At 25.7% G+C, this 15,853-nt stretch overlaps 1 protein-coding gene across 1 annotated transcript; it reads left to right on the top strand.

Moving 5' to 3' along the window:
• Nucleotides 1-6,085: 6,085 nt before the first annotated feature.
• On the top strand, nt 6,086-10,788 carry LOC112600238 (E3 SUMO-protein ligase PIAS2-like). Its single transcript, XM_025347421.1, has 5 exons — nt 6,086-6,381; nt 7,090-7,239; nt 8,726-9,223; nt 9,278-9,427; nt 9,491-10,788. Exons 2-5 carry the CDS (start codon nt 7,218-7,220, stop codon nt 10,447-10,449), a joined length of 1,629 nt encoding a protein of 542 aa, XP_025203206.1. The 5' UTR covers nt 6,086-6,381; nt 7,090-7,217; the 3' UTR covers nt 10,450-10,788.
• The last annotated feature ends 5,065 nt before the right edge of the window (nt 10,789-15,853 follow it).

The following is a 15,853-nucleotide window of genomic DNA, read 5'->3' as shown; positions in this document are numbered from 1 at the left end:
AAAATAAACCAATAAAACCTAAAATGATTCTATTTTGAAAGAATTTTTTTTCACTGATTTTAAAATTTTGGCAGAACACTTATACCAAGTCCATGGAACACCGGTTAAGGACCACTGTATTAAGTGAATAATTAAAATGTATGTATAGTTTATCTGAAATGATAAATAATAATAATTACCTTAATTTTTATATATGTTTTTTTACCTTCATAAATATTTAAAACCTTTTCTTGATTATTCACATAATATTCTGATAAAAATTAAAATCAATATTCTTTAAATTAAATATAAATGTAAAATAATTACCCAGATTGTAAAAAGATTAAAGGCATTTATTTTTAAATATTTAATTTAATTTTTATTAAAGATTAATACTGACAAAAAATTATATGGAACTCTTTAGATTGGTTATTAACAGGGCTCGGAACTTTATGCGCTAAAAAACAATGAAATATGTGCATACGTATGCACTAAAAACAAAATATGCGGTATATATGCATTTATTATTTTTAAAAAAATGTATTTAAAAGCATATTATTAATTATAGAAAAATTATTTTGAATCATAAATATTTTTATATTTTCTTTGATAATATTGAAGTTTATACTGAGATCTATTCCCAGAGTCCTAAATTTAAAAATAGAATTTATCAAATACAGCGATTATTAACTCATGTTGGTATTCATTGTTATATTTACCTGAATTACACTGAATGATAAGATGCTTTTATGTTTCGAGTTTAAATGATCGTCTGTTGTGCTCGAGAGTTTTGTAAACAGAAATGATCTTCGACATCCACTGACGTAATTGTTGTGCAAATAAGGTCATTTGTTGTGAATCTTCGAAACCATCCATGGTGGTGAATCCACTAAGTATTGACGAGATTTGTTTAATGTTTTAGACAAACATTTTCCATTTTATAGACTTTTCCTGTTCACCAACAGTTTTAATTGTTTGAACATTGTCCACGATACTCAACGATTCAACTAAAGGCATGTTTTGATCGGTTTCAAATGAGTTCAGAAAGAACTTTAAAATTTGAAGATATATCTAAATTATTTTGAACGTGTTCTTTTACCAAATTTTTGAAACTTTAATACTTAAAGCATTATTGGAGTCCAACATATTTACAACATCACGAATTTGTTCGTAGTATTTACAATAATAATGTAATTGATCCAGTACCCTCAGTTATGATTGGTTCTGAGTAAGGATATCCAGTGCGTAATTTTGAAAATTTGTATGCGTGATGGTGCTTTTAAATTTTTTACATTAGCTATTTATCAACATGTACCAAATTGATTCATACTCCGAAACTCTATGGAGAATGAGCAGCACAAGTCGTACCATTTTAAGATGGTGCATTCAGAGATTTTCACACTTTACCATATACGGCGCAGCGTCGGACAAAAATAAAACGTCGTCGTGTCTTATCCCATCAGACGCATAAATGCTTGGGTTGTCAAAAGTTTACTAACCGTAGAGTGATGGTCTTTTCTAGTGCTTCATATTCAGTAAAAAGGACCACAATATCTCTCAAAGTCCCTAATACATTAGCTATATACCGATATGCATCTGTTGTTTCATCAAGTGACACCATTTTCGGTCGAAACACGTTTGCCTCATTTTCCATCATTTCATTGTAGAGTCGTCTAATAGAAATTTTCAGTACTGATTCTGTGGGACATCTTTCCAGAATAAACTTCAAAATATTAAAACTCATATTTGATGATTTATTAAGTGGTATAGTGGTATATTAGCTGAGATATAGCGCATAAAATCAGGTTGAACTTCGATTTTAGACGGTAAATCATTGGTTAAAGTTGTTGGCACGGTCTACTTTGATTTCTTTACGTTTAACAGAACGCAAATGTTTTCTTTTCAAATGCTGTATTACGCTGGATCTTCTTTCCGAATCAACTTTCGACCGCAATATTTTAAATAATACCCTAGTGTCAATACTAAAACATTTTACCGAACTCAGACCGAAATATTTAAACGATACTAAATTTTTCTTTAGGCATTTAAATTTTGTCAGTAGAATATTAAAATCAGAATATTACAGTGGCACTAAGCGGCAATCGAGCACGGTGGCGAACAATACGGTACGAACAACTAATATTAGTAACAGATCATCGTTATCGAATATTTTCGACACACGAACAAACACTATGACACACGAACATACAATATGTATAATATCATTGGTATATGATAATTTTGTTTAATTTATCTATGAGCGACTTCAATATAATTTAAAACCTGGCCGGTCATTACGGTCATTAAAGAATTCTTATTTCTTGAGTAAAACACATATAAACCATACGCGAGCGTCGACAAGCAATAATGACAGCTATTGGTAAAAATATATTTTATTCTTGAAACATTTTTAAATAAGACGATTATAAATTATAATATTTATAAACATTTACACAATATTTCAACTATTACTCGGTATGGTATAATTCAACATAGACTGAAATTAGCGTGTCGGCTATTATTTTTAAATTATTTAATTTATAATATTCAATATCAAAACTTGTTTGTTGTTGATTTCTTATACATTTTACCATAAAATGCATTTATATACTCAAAATCTTTAAATATGCATAATCATATAAATTTAGTAAAATATGCAAAAATATGCAACATAAATTGTTGTATTTCAACTGTATGGTTCATGAAACGAATTTGTATCGAATCAGATTTGAAATATGCAGCTTCCTGAGTAAGATGCAAATGCATAAAGTTCCGAGCCCTGGTTATTAATATTTTGTGAGAAAAATATACTTTATTTTTTTGTTGTAAAAATACTACTCATTTTATACTTTATTATAAGAGGAGTACCTATTAGAAAATATTTTTACTTTTATAAAAACTATATTTTATTGATATAAAATAATGTAAATTTGAACTAATATATTAAAATAAATTATTGTATATTTGTATTAGAAATTTATTTTTATTTTCATTAATGAATATGGATTGGATTTGTGTATTTATTGTAATTGAGTAAATTGCATACATAATATGTGAATAAATCAACGAATTATAAAATATGCACAACCTGACTACTCCATTCCATCATTAATAAAATATGATCCTGACCTTGTGTATCTATGATAAAAAATTTTATAAGAATACTTCTTGATCAAAATTGTATATTCATTTTCGGCTGTTTTACATTTTGGCTGATTTGCCAAAGTAACAAGTTCAATATTTACTGCATATTTAAATATACTGTATAATATATATAGTAAAGTACTCAATAATATATACTAATACTTATGTATAATTTTTGTCGTTATTTGATCGGTGGTCGCCGTGTTTAGATTGTGATAGTAACTACTAACTAGGTACCATATATTTAGGAATATTTACCAATCACACTAAATCGTTGTACGTATTATTAGTCACTATTAATAAATATGAACGAATAAACTAAAATTTATCGTGAAAAACAATTTACACTGATTTTGAACTATCAATATATTTTGGACTTTTAGTTTTTCAAATGTAATAAAAAAGAAATACCGTTTTTTACTTAGGAGAGAACATATGGAGAAAAATTCAAACAGTACGTTTATGCACATTTTAAAAAGAAAAAATAGAAAATGGAATATTTTAAAAATTACTTTTGTTTTGGACTGTCAATCTTAAATTCAAATTATGTAGACAACTGTTTTACAAGATGCAAAATTTCAAGATTTATTGAAGAGCAATTCAATCAGGTGATAATAGAACACGTGCATTTTTGAATGACTACTTTTTAGAAACATCTGTGATTGTTACAATGCTAACAGTTTATTTTCTCTATCTATTTGGGTTGAATTTTCGAATTCTACAATGCGTATAACTAATATTAATGAATCATTAAATTCCCAACTGAATGCGTGTTTTACTCTTCAAACAGGACCGTAGCTAGGAATTTTCTATGGGAAGGGCCCAGTTTCATAAAAAGGAATTTACCAATTAATTAACATACTACATTAAATCTACTTTACTCTATTTATATCACCAATGTATCTACTATTTAATTTTAATAAAATATTTTTAACAATGTATTACCTAATGATGCATACATTTACTTAAAATTGATATAAATTCGGTCTTTGCATGTAATACTTTTTAGCAAAAGTATAGTTATAATTAAATTATTCCAACTATCTAATTTGTCATTATCTAAAGCAGTCATTATTGATGATGTAACTGAAAGTTTATGGCAGTCAAATCTTGCATGTTCATTAATTTAAATTGTTTTATATGTCTATGGAATTATTCCAGCAATTATAAATATTAGATAAGAATAGTGCTTCTTGTATGATAACACAATTTTTTGATTTTATAAAATTCTTAAATAAACATAACGTACTTTATGTAAAGTACTCTTTAGTTAAAAGATGATGGTGAATCTTTTGGTTTTGGTTTCAAGATGATCCAATGAATATGGAATATTTTATTAGCAATTAAAAGTAGTAATTTTAGATGCAAGTAATATTTATTGATGATAAAATTTTTTTTTATCATAAAAAACTAAAATGAACCTAATGAATTACTTGTAGAGTTTTCCTTAATAAAAAAAAGATGACACATATTTTGACTTCAGTTTCGAAAGATCTAATGAAAATTGACTGTGTTTTTAACTTTTAAGTTTAGTAAATTAGAATATGAGTAGTATTTCTGGTATGATGAAATTGTTTTTACCACGTAAGGTAGGTTAAGTTTGTCGCACTGCTTTAAAGCTAATATCAGTAAAACACGTAAATGACGTGGATTAGCTAATCGGGTTCACGAGCGTCTAGAGACAGCCCCCTCGGAGCAGTTTCTCTTATTACAAAACCATTATCACATAACCGATAACACTTAACAGTTAAACAGTTTATATATATTATATTAGTATTTAGTATATAGATTATACTTAAAAAGTTAATTAATTAATACGTTATATAAAATAGATAATTAATATTACTTTATAAGATTACATAGTTTCAAGAAATTTTTGTATTGTTTCCATGATATAAACAACATTATTATGCTACACTCAGTATAAATTTGTAATACGTTGTCAAGATTGGTAAGTAATCCAAAAAACTAAAAAAAAAAGTTATAAAATTATTATGCTATAAAATTACTGACAATAAACATTATATATTGTAATATCAATTCAAATAAACAATTCAATGAATATATTTTATTATAAAAAAAAAAAACAACTATGTTTAAAGTTTAAATTGTATAACTAAAAACTTTAATTATTTGTTTACATAATAAAAATAAATTGGAAATAATAAGAACCATAAAATCACTAACAATATATTTTATAAGTACCAATAAACACATCATGTAAGTTACGTAAAACAGCAATAAAATACATAATAATATAAATAATTTAGGTATTTTAATAAAATCCTTCTATTTTAATGATATTCATCAAAATTATTGATTATATTGCCAATATTTAATTATTTTGTTTCAGATTTTTCTATAACAATTATGCTAGACAGAATTTTTCTCTTATTATATTTTTTTTATCATAGTTCGTTAATAATAATTTAAACCCGTGGTTTATAGAATTTTTAACAAATTATTAATAACAATGATTAATATTTAATAATAAGTAATAACTTATTATTTTCGTATTCAGCCGCTGGTAAATATTATACTCGTTATATGTGAGGCTTGAAAGCATAGTACATAGTTTTCAACCCATCAAAATGTTTTTTACGCCATATATTATGACTTAATATTCTTATATTTTAATAAATCATGATTCATGAGATATTTTTTTAATATTCGAATATGATTAAAATAAAAAAAAAATTTGGGGGGGGGTCAAGACTTTTTGACCCTGGACCGCCCCTAGACATAGTTAATAATAATCGAATTATTGTGTTAATACTTTACATTTACAATAATAAATTATTAATGAATAATGATGTATATTATCCAAATGATTTGAATTTAATTTGGCGCTCACTGATAACGTATTAACCATATAAATGGTATTAAACTTTGTGACCATGATAATGATCGGTTATGTGATAATGGTTTTGTGATAAGAGAAACTGCTTCGAGGGGGCTATAAACGCTCGTATCGGGTTCTTGTTTACGATTCATCTGAAGTATGAACCTCTACGAAACTTGGTAACGCGTCCCCACGCTGTATTTTGGGAAGTTAAAATATGCATAGTCATGTAGTTAGTAAAACGCGTTTCTATATTTGGCCGTGTGATTTTCATTAGTTTAAGCGCGTTACCCAAACACAGCCATTGGACGCTGATTCCTATTCGTTATTTCTGTATTGTGTTTCTCTACTCTGTGAAGTCGACAGTCATACAGATTCTTTATATCTTAATTGGTCGTAAGGAAATACAACTACAGGTAATAATTATTGTGTTGCTTTTTGACACTTTTCAATATACATTTTTAAATTATCATAGGGCATAAAACATAAATGCTGTTTAGTAGCCATTATTCATGTTTATTTTTAAACTACTTTTTTTTTTTTTTTTTAATAAACATGACCCGAATCGAGAAGTATTTAGAAAATGATTGATTTTATTTACACTTGAAGTTATTGATTATATTATAATTTAGTCATATTAAATTTTTAAAACTACCCTTTTTCATTATGTTGTTTTTTTGCTTAAGATGATGAAAAAATCATCTTATTCATTCTTATATAGACTATCATGCTTATTTCTTATTTTTCATTTTAATAATATATAGTAAACCCGTGTTATAGAATGTAGGTTTAAAGTACAATATCATTTCATTGGCTAGCATTTAGCTAACACATCAAAAAATAATTTAATAATGGCAATCAACTTCTCTTTTAATCATGGCATGTCCCATACAAATAGACCCTCTGTTATGGAGAGATTTAGTGATTGTCATCTCAGTTCTTAAGTATTTATATGGATTGTAGACTTTGTTACAGTCGCATCACTGCCTATATACTCCCAAAGTCTTAGACTAATACATACTCTCCGTTAGAATATTTATATATTCTGTCTAAATTCTTTATTATACATTTTTAAGATAATTCTTAAATGTAATAAATAATTACTCTGTAAAACTAATTTTCAGCTAACTTCATTTAATCAACCTCAAGCTCATCCAAAGCAGTGACGTTTATGTACCTTAGACGTAAAAGGAGCGTGTAGTGTTCAAGTGGTGAAAGCACAGACTGATTACTGCAAATAGTATTAGTTAAAATGAACAGAAGGGTAGATTTTGGTATGAAACCATTTGATTTTGTATTAAAATAAATGTTTACAATTAGTATGGTTAGAATAGTATTATCGCCTACAAAAAGCAACCACCGAGCTACTATAGTTTGCAATAGCCAAATCTTTTATCTTTTATTGTATAGTTATGAATGTGTATAACTGTGAATAAATATATAAACATATTTCTACTTTAAATTTCATTATTTCTAGTGTTTTTAAGTATATAATGGTTATGAGTATAATTCTGAGTAGTGTTAAACTATTTCAATCATATTGCATCAACTGTATAGGTACAGTTTTTCTTACTTAAGAAAATCAATTTTTTTATTGTATTTATCCACTTTTTATTTATTATTTGGCACTTTTATTAACAGTATAGAATGAAAGATGCACTCTGGCCATTGAAACTTATTGTAATTGATTAATATCAATTTTAAATTTAAATTACCATTGAATTTTAAATAGAAGTATAATGTTATTCATTATTTCCATTTAGCTTTATGGATATATAAAAATTGAATATATATAGTCATGAAATATGATAGGACAGCTACAAGTTACATTATTAATTATAAATATTAATTTATATATTTATATAACACCTGGTGATCTTTTAAATTGGCATAGGTCATGTTCTCAAGATATGTGTTATGATTAACATTAGTTTGATTGGATGTTGTATCGTACCATATCTAAATCTTTTAAACTACAATTATATGCAATTGTGTTACCTAATTAAATAATATTAATGCATCATCTTTGTGTTTACATTATTGTACACTATATAAACATCACATGGTTTTTATTATTATTGAGATTTCATACCCTATCTTAATATTATGTAACATTACCAATTTCATATTATTTTTTGTTATTAATGAAATAGTTTTTTTATACCCAATTATCTAATATAATATTGTAACAATATATATGTTACTGACGCATCATTTATGCTGCACTCTGCAATTTTACTTGGGTCAAAAGAACACAGGAACATAGAGTACGTGTATATACAATCATTTTTAATATAGCTAGTCAGTCGTTTTTGGTTCGTGAAACAAAGATAACAGCAGTCTCTATATTTTTAAGTAACATTTTTAATTTGATTTACTATAGGTATAATAACCTACCTTATTGATAAATCATAATTTATTCAATTATCCGGTTCTTAAAACCGGTCCGGTTTGTGTAGTGGGAATAGCTAACCAACTACTCCTTAACTGGATAGAATTAGATAAAAATATCGACAGCCACTTAGTTTTAACAAACCTACATATGTTGCAATATCATAAGCTTATGTCATAATTACATTTTATTCTATACTGTATGAAATATCAGAGGATATAGCACTAGTAACAATGGAGATAATACAATACTAACCAATATTATATATTATATTTTAAAGATGATTCTATATATTTATTTTTATTATTTAATCATTCCAACTATAAATGTTTTACAAAATAATTAATTATATATTTTTTAATTTTTAGCCATGTTGATTCGTATGCTGCATTGTTTTAAAACTGTTAATTTGCAATTACTATTGAATACTTTTGGTCAACATTTAACTGGAGAAAAATCTAAATTACTAAAACGAGCAATTCAATTGTTGGAGACTAAAATAACTGGTATTAACTATCCTGAATATAAAGCAAAAATAATTGAAATTTACCAGACTGTTCAGATCATTAATTTGTGTGATAATTCTAAACAAGTTAAATTAAAGAAGGTAAAGTCTATGGATCAGAAACAGATTCCCTCAAAAAAAGTTTGTCAGGCATCACAATTGACTCATCAATCAATAAACAACACCTCTACTGGATTACCATATATTATATCCCATATGCAAAATACTGTGTACATAAACCCTAATGATGCAAATACAATTCCTGGAAGCTCTACTGCTAACAGCAGCACTCAAAATGCACAGTCAACTTCAACTGCATCTCATACTGTAGTATCATCACAGCTGCCCCCAAAACCAGAAAGTATGTATGCAAAAAAACAAAATGCAATGAAACTTATTTTGAATCCATTTACAGGTATAATCAAGAGTTCTTTGACTTTGAATCCTCAATTTATAGAATATGTTGAGTTCAAAAGTCTACCATTTTATGAAGTAATTGAGAATATTATCAACCTAACTTATTTAACAAGCTTATACGAATGTTCATTGGAAAATGCCCCTAATGGTAGCAATATATTTTAAGTATCTTCTTAAGTAAATTATATTTATAATATCTATTTTATTTCAGGAATTAATGAAAGCAGATTCTCCCTGACATTGTCACCCAAACAAGCATCAATTATTAGTTTAAATCGGGACATTTCCAATGGGAAAAATGAATATCCTTTTCAGTGTCAGATTCGAATTTGTCAATTAAGAATTGGGTGTGATGAAGTAAGTGATTATTTGCCAATGGGACTTCATATTCGAATTGAAAATAAATATTGTCCATTGCCACCTTGTCCTCGTAATATGCGACCAGGATTTGTAACTAGACGAACTGCAGGTCCTATAAATTGTACTCATCAACTGCTTTTATCTCCTATTGTTTCAAATGAAATTAAAATCAATTGGACTCCCGATAAAAATAATTACGCTCTTGCAATGTATATTGTAAAAAAAATAAGTGTCGATACTTTGGTAAAAAAACTTAAAGGTAAAGAAGCAAAAAGTTCAGAAAAAACAAAATCTGATATTATTAAAAAGCTGGCAAATTTTGATCCAGATTTAACCGTTACACATGATATTTTTTCCTTAATATGCCCATTAAGTAAAACTAGAATGAAGTTACCTGCCAAATCTATTTACTGTAATCATCTACAATGTTTTGATGCTAAAACGTTTATCATAATGAACGAAAAAAAGGCTACATGGAAGTGTCCTATATGTAAAATATCTTGTTTGTATGATGATATACAAATAGAAAGTTACTTTTTGGAAGTTGTCACAAGCTCTAAACTTAATGACAACGATCAAGAAATTATATTATGTGCTGATGGATCTTGGAAAAACATTTCAAAAGAAAATATGAAGGACAATCTTAATGCTGAAATAAATATTATTGATCACGTGAATTTGGATAGTGATGATGAACAATCTAACGAGCCATTAAATAAACCTATGGCAGGAGGTTCAAAATCTCAACAATCTGAAAAATCGAAAACATATTTTGTCGATTTGACATTAGGTGATGATGGAGAATCATAAATGCGTTTAGAGCAATAAATCAAACAGCTTATAATAGTTAATTATTGAAGTTGCCACTACAAGTTGTGACTAGTTCTGGACAAGGAGGAATAATTTAAATTTTAGACACATTTAAGTCATAACACTACTAAATTTTCTTATTTTACATAAAGCGGTTTTTACTTTTTTATGATGTAATATGTAATTGACCATTGTTTGTCACTATTATTATTACTTATTATCGATATTACTACTTATCTATTATCATGTTAAAATATTCAAAACATTAATGTTACTAAGTATCCATAGATGTAGATAGCCTTACAGGCTAGGAATGTCTTATTATTATAAATATATATAAAAAAAAAAAGTATCAAATTTAATTTTTTATGTAGACATAATAAATAAAAACCATTTTAATATTAAATAAAATGTTTTCTTACCATCAGAACTTTCTATTGAAGATATTTCTTTATCTATAATACTAGTGTTAGAAAATGATGACAGTAAAGTAAGTAATGGTTCTATAATCAATAAAAACAAATTTTATAAATTAAGTATAAAATAATGTAATATTAAAGACCATATTATTATCTATGTTGGTTAAAATATTTTTTTACTTTCAGAACTTTCAACAGGAAATATTTCTTTATCTTTAACACTAGTGTTAGAAAAATCTAATTTGCAAACCTTTGGCGGATGACAATAATTTTGTAATAATAACAGGAACTGTGTTATTATTTAATTGAAGCTTATTACTTCCCATGGGTTTATCATAAAAACAATTTCAATTACAGTAAACACTACACATTTAACTATATTTATCAGGAACTAATCATTTGCGAGCAACAGTTAGATTCCATAGCTGATTTCCGGATGGATTCTTTAATGGAAAACTATAGGTACATAAATTAAATTTATATTACGAAAAATATGAGTTGATAATTTAAATATAAAATAATATGTAAACTTCAATAGTAAACATCAACCTAAAAAAAAGTGGATATTCGAACATCCATTAGCGGAGCAAGTTAAAACCTTAAACCATTAAAATAAATATGGTTTTCATTATTTATAAGAAATATAAAATGTTTAGTATATTAGTATTTTCAATTTTGATGAGCAGGGTGCAGTTGTTCGGAAAATGATAAGGATAACATGATAAGCACAAAATGTAGTTCACCTATCGGTAATCTTGTTCAAACAAAATTTCCAACGATTTATGATTATTGTCTATTGATTAGTATTTGTTATCAATTCTACATAATGTAAATATTGCCATCTTTACAAAATGACTGTCACAACATACACACACGTTTAATAACAATTAAGTAAATGGCGTACGCTATCTAGTATGTTTATATACCTACAAATTTCGAAAAAAAAATGATGATATTAAGAGTTACATAGGTACTTATATGGTACCCTTGTATTTAATTTTGTTTATAACTAATAACTATTTTATTTTTTTTGTCGAAATAAAACGCTCATTTTTCCTCTAAATTATCTTTTTGATCGTTGGTTTCTATCTGATTGTTATACAACTTATAATATCTGATATCAATATTAGATAATTACGAGTTTTGTAAATACGCAGCATTGTATTAGTCGTATTACTAATTTTAGAAGTTCTAACTTCAAATTAATATTAAATGTTTGTTAAGTTCCAAATTATAATAGAATCACATAACCAGCAATAGGAATATTCGACATCACGACAAAATTAGAATTTATATAGCTGGTAACTTGAAATTTCAGATTTATCAAAAGTATGTTATGTTGTAATTAATTTTCTTTTTTTAATTCTCTTTTCTATTATACTAGGTACAATAACATAACTACCATAACATACCTACAATAAAGCCGTCCAAAAATAAAAATTCTATTCAAAATCTGATTATTAATCAGTAATCTATTTTCTACATTGACATACAAAGAACAAATTTAAATAAAGAAACTGGGACAACCAACTCCAAACCTAGCAGATCTTGTTATTTGATCGCTAAAAGTTTACAAGAGAGGCATGCATAATTATTTTGATATGACTATCTGTAATAAACATTCGTGGTTAAGCGGGTGTAAAATCATTTAAGCATTACCTATTTTGTTTTCCATGTTTATATTTTGGTAATGAAAATTTGGGCGTAGACCGTTAGGGCGAATCGACCCAAAATATAGTCTGTTTGGACGAATAAGTATAATATATCGTTTGCCTCTTGGGTGAAGGTTTATTGTTTATTCAACTAAAATATCGTTTGAGCGAGAATTATCAAAAATATTGGCAAAGATATTCATAATATTATTATATAGGTAGATATTAATCTACAGTCAAAACAAATAAATAAAATTACACATCATAATATAATTAGTACATTTTAAAGTAATCTATTAGCTTTATATATATATATATATATATATATATATATATATATTCAACGATTAATTGAACAAAATCATACAAAATATGAATAATTAACAATTAGTATTATTTAAAAAAATATATTAGTATACGTTCATAATATTAATATATAATTAGGTAGTAATCTACAGTCAAAAAAACAATTTTATTCGTCCAAACAATTAATATATAATATTTTAATGTACGTAATAACTAATAAGGTTGCTGATATAATTTATTGATAGTGCTTCATAGTTGTCAGATGTGATTGATGTGAATGTTAAAAGAAAACATTTCGATGAAGAATACAATGACCTCCATTATAACAATGAATTTCGAAAATATAGCTATTGACATTTGTATTACTCTAATAGATACGACGAAAAATCATTTCGAGTTCATTATACTCCTAATTATTGTAGTTAAGCTATTTCAAGTAGAAAAATACACTGAGTATTTGACGTTTCCATGTCAATTATTGTAGTGTACGACTAGCTCTTATCTAATTTTATATTAAAAATTGAATGATAAGTTTTGTAAATTATCTGGTATTATTCCAACATATCAACATTATCAACACATATTGAATTATAATTAAAACAATATTTTTAAAGAAGTTAGTTTACTACTATAAATATTAGTAGCTGTTCTTCCAATAACTACAAAAAATGAAAAAATTTATTCGACTTAAAAACGGATTAAGGTGTGTGTGCCTAGAAAACACGACTATTGTTGAAGAAAAATTGAATGCTCTAACAACGATTAATATTGAAAATGAAATGATTTAGAATGATATTGATTTTTATGAAAAAGTTATCAATATGTTTTGTAAAAAAACGACTGATGTTTAAATTTTAAATATAAAATTCATTAGTTTTATACATTTTTGATGTTGTATAATTTAAAATTGCAGGTACTTAAACCATATAATAAGATACCTTTAAAGTATTATACATTTTTCTACAATATACTAGGTATTTAAATAAAATATAATTGATTTTTAAACAAATTTTGACATCTTTAAGTTATTTTTCCTGCATTTTATACTAAAGCATAAAATTATATTAATATTCATACACACTGATAATTATTATTAGGTAGTGCTATAACTATTATACATTTATACTTCCTAGTAATATATATATATATATACATTTTATAATAAATTATGAGTGATGAAAATTACTATAAAAATAATTGTGATTTGTGATAAATAATTAAAGGTGAAATATAGACATCAGATAATATTAATAGTAATTATTAATTAATAAGTGGACATAAACAAGGCATACATGACACATGAAGTTTGAGACATCACATCTAGCTCACAAAGGTATAGGATATCAAATTTACCTTCAGCAGATCCATTTTTTGTTGTTAACCTTGACATAAGTACACATTTTATTATATCAAACTTAGCGGTAAATATAAGCTACATCAGTCATGTAGTATTTCCATTTTGGTATATTTCTACTTTATCGGACACCTTAAATGTTGTGTATTTTTTTTTTACATTTTATGTATTTTGACATTCTAAAAACGATGGTGCAAAAATAAATTGGGGCTAATCATTAATTTTTAAGTTATAGCACTTTGAAAATCACGTATTTTGTAATATTTTGTTTAAATAGCCAATATATTCTATATCCTATCTGTTAGATTTCGTGGCCTAGTGGTAAAAGAATTACGTACGATCCAAAGGCCCCTCCCCCGGGTGTAATTCTGACGCCTAGGAAAAGAATTGTTTGCACTTTTTTACATTTTTATTAATAATTTATTCTAAATTAAAATAACTAATTTAAGATTTATATATTTATATCACTGTATTATAATCTTCGTTATTGTCATCGTCATCGTCGTCGTCGTCATTTGCTGCCGATTAACGCTCGGTTTACTGAGCCATAGACCTTAAATAAACTTAAGTCCTAACATGTGCTTTTAATTTTATTAAATTATTTTGTATGCATCATTAGATTTACTTGGCTAAAAAATTAGATTTATTATAATAATAAAATAATAATATTTATGAAATATTTGTTTTTTCCTTACTTCCAAAACCTGATTATGTGAATGAAAACTGAACTCTTTCATACAATACAGCATTTTATAGAAATACTGTACTCTACTCCTCATTCATGTTTTTTACAATAAGATCCGTTGAACTATGATTTTGTTCTCTAAATTTTGTCAAAAGGAACTAAGTTATAAACAAATCTGATTTTTTTGATAAATTTTTCTTTATAGAACAAAAATAATTTAAAAATCTTTATGCCCAATAATTTTTTTTTTTTTTTAACTATTAAATTAAATACTAAATACCAAGTAAAAAATAGATCTAACATGCAACAATAAGTTAATAATTAATTAATATTTTTTAATACATTTTTATTTTTATTTTATACAATTTATAAGACAAGATAAAACGTTTATAAGAGACTGCATACTTGAATATATGTACCTTAATATTATTGCACATTCATAAAATTTAAAATTTAGTTGTTATTTGTTATTATCTATTAATTATTATTTGTTTTTAAAATATGCTGGAGCTAGTAGTCAGTATTATTTAAAAGTAGTTTATTTTAATAAAGTTAAGACAAATAAATAATTCTATAAAAGTATATTTTATAAAAAATTTTTTTTTAAAGTCATTTGTTATTTAAATTGTGTCTCTTAATATTATAAATGTTCAACTAAAAACCGATAATATATAAATAATTTTAATCAATATAAATTAGGTTAATTAAGCAATAATATTGTAACTAAAAATATTCTCCTATATAAGTAGGTAAGTGTATACATTATTATTATCATAATGTTTTATCAGCTAATAAAAAATATAAATATGATATGTATAACATTTATGATGGTAAATTGGTAGATTATGTTCAGTAATATTTTATTTTTAAAACTTATAAAAATTGATTTTTATGACACAACTTTCAAAAAAACGATCTACTAAGGCCAGATTGATGCTTAATAATAGACATAATGTTATGGATTGAACGCAGAGAGAATGATATCCCT

Source organism: Melanaphis sacchari, unplaced genomic scaffold, assembly GCF_002803265.2.
Source record: "Melanaphis sacchari strain LSU unplaced genomic scaffold, SCAv2.0 Contig62_pilon_pilon, whole genome shotgun sequence".
NCBI classification, from domain to species: Eukaryota; Metazoa; Arthropoda; class Insecta; order Hemiptera; family Aphididae; genus Melanaphis; species Melanaphis sacchari.
Note: the sequence above shows the minus strand (reverse complement) of the source record. Positions and strands in the feature narration are given on the sequence as shown.

Excerpts from the sequence above, each read along its gene's own strand:
- LOC112600238 (XM_025347421.1), top strand. The coding sequence starts at position 7,218 with ATGAACAGAAGGGTAGATTTTG. Across the intron at positions 7,240-8,725 it reads GAACAGAAGGGTAGATTTTG|CCATGTTGATTCGTATGCTG; the intron begins GTATGAAACCAT and ends TTTAATTTTTAG. Across the intron at positions 9,224-9,277 it reads GCTGCCCCCAAAACCAGAAA|GTATAATCAAGAGTTCTTTG; the intron begins GTATGTATGCAA and ends ATCCATTTACAG.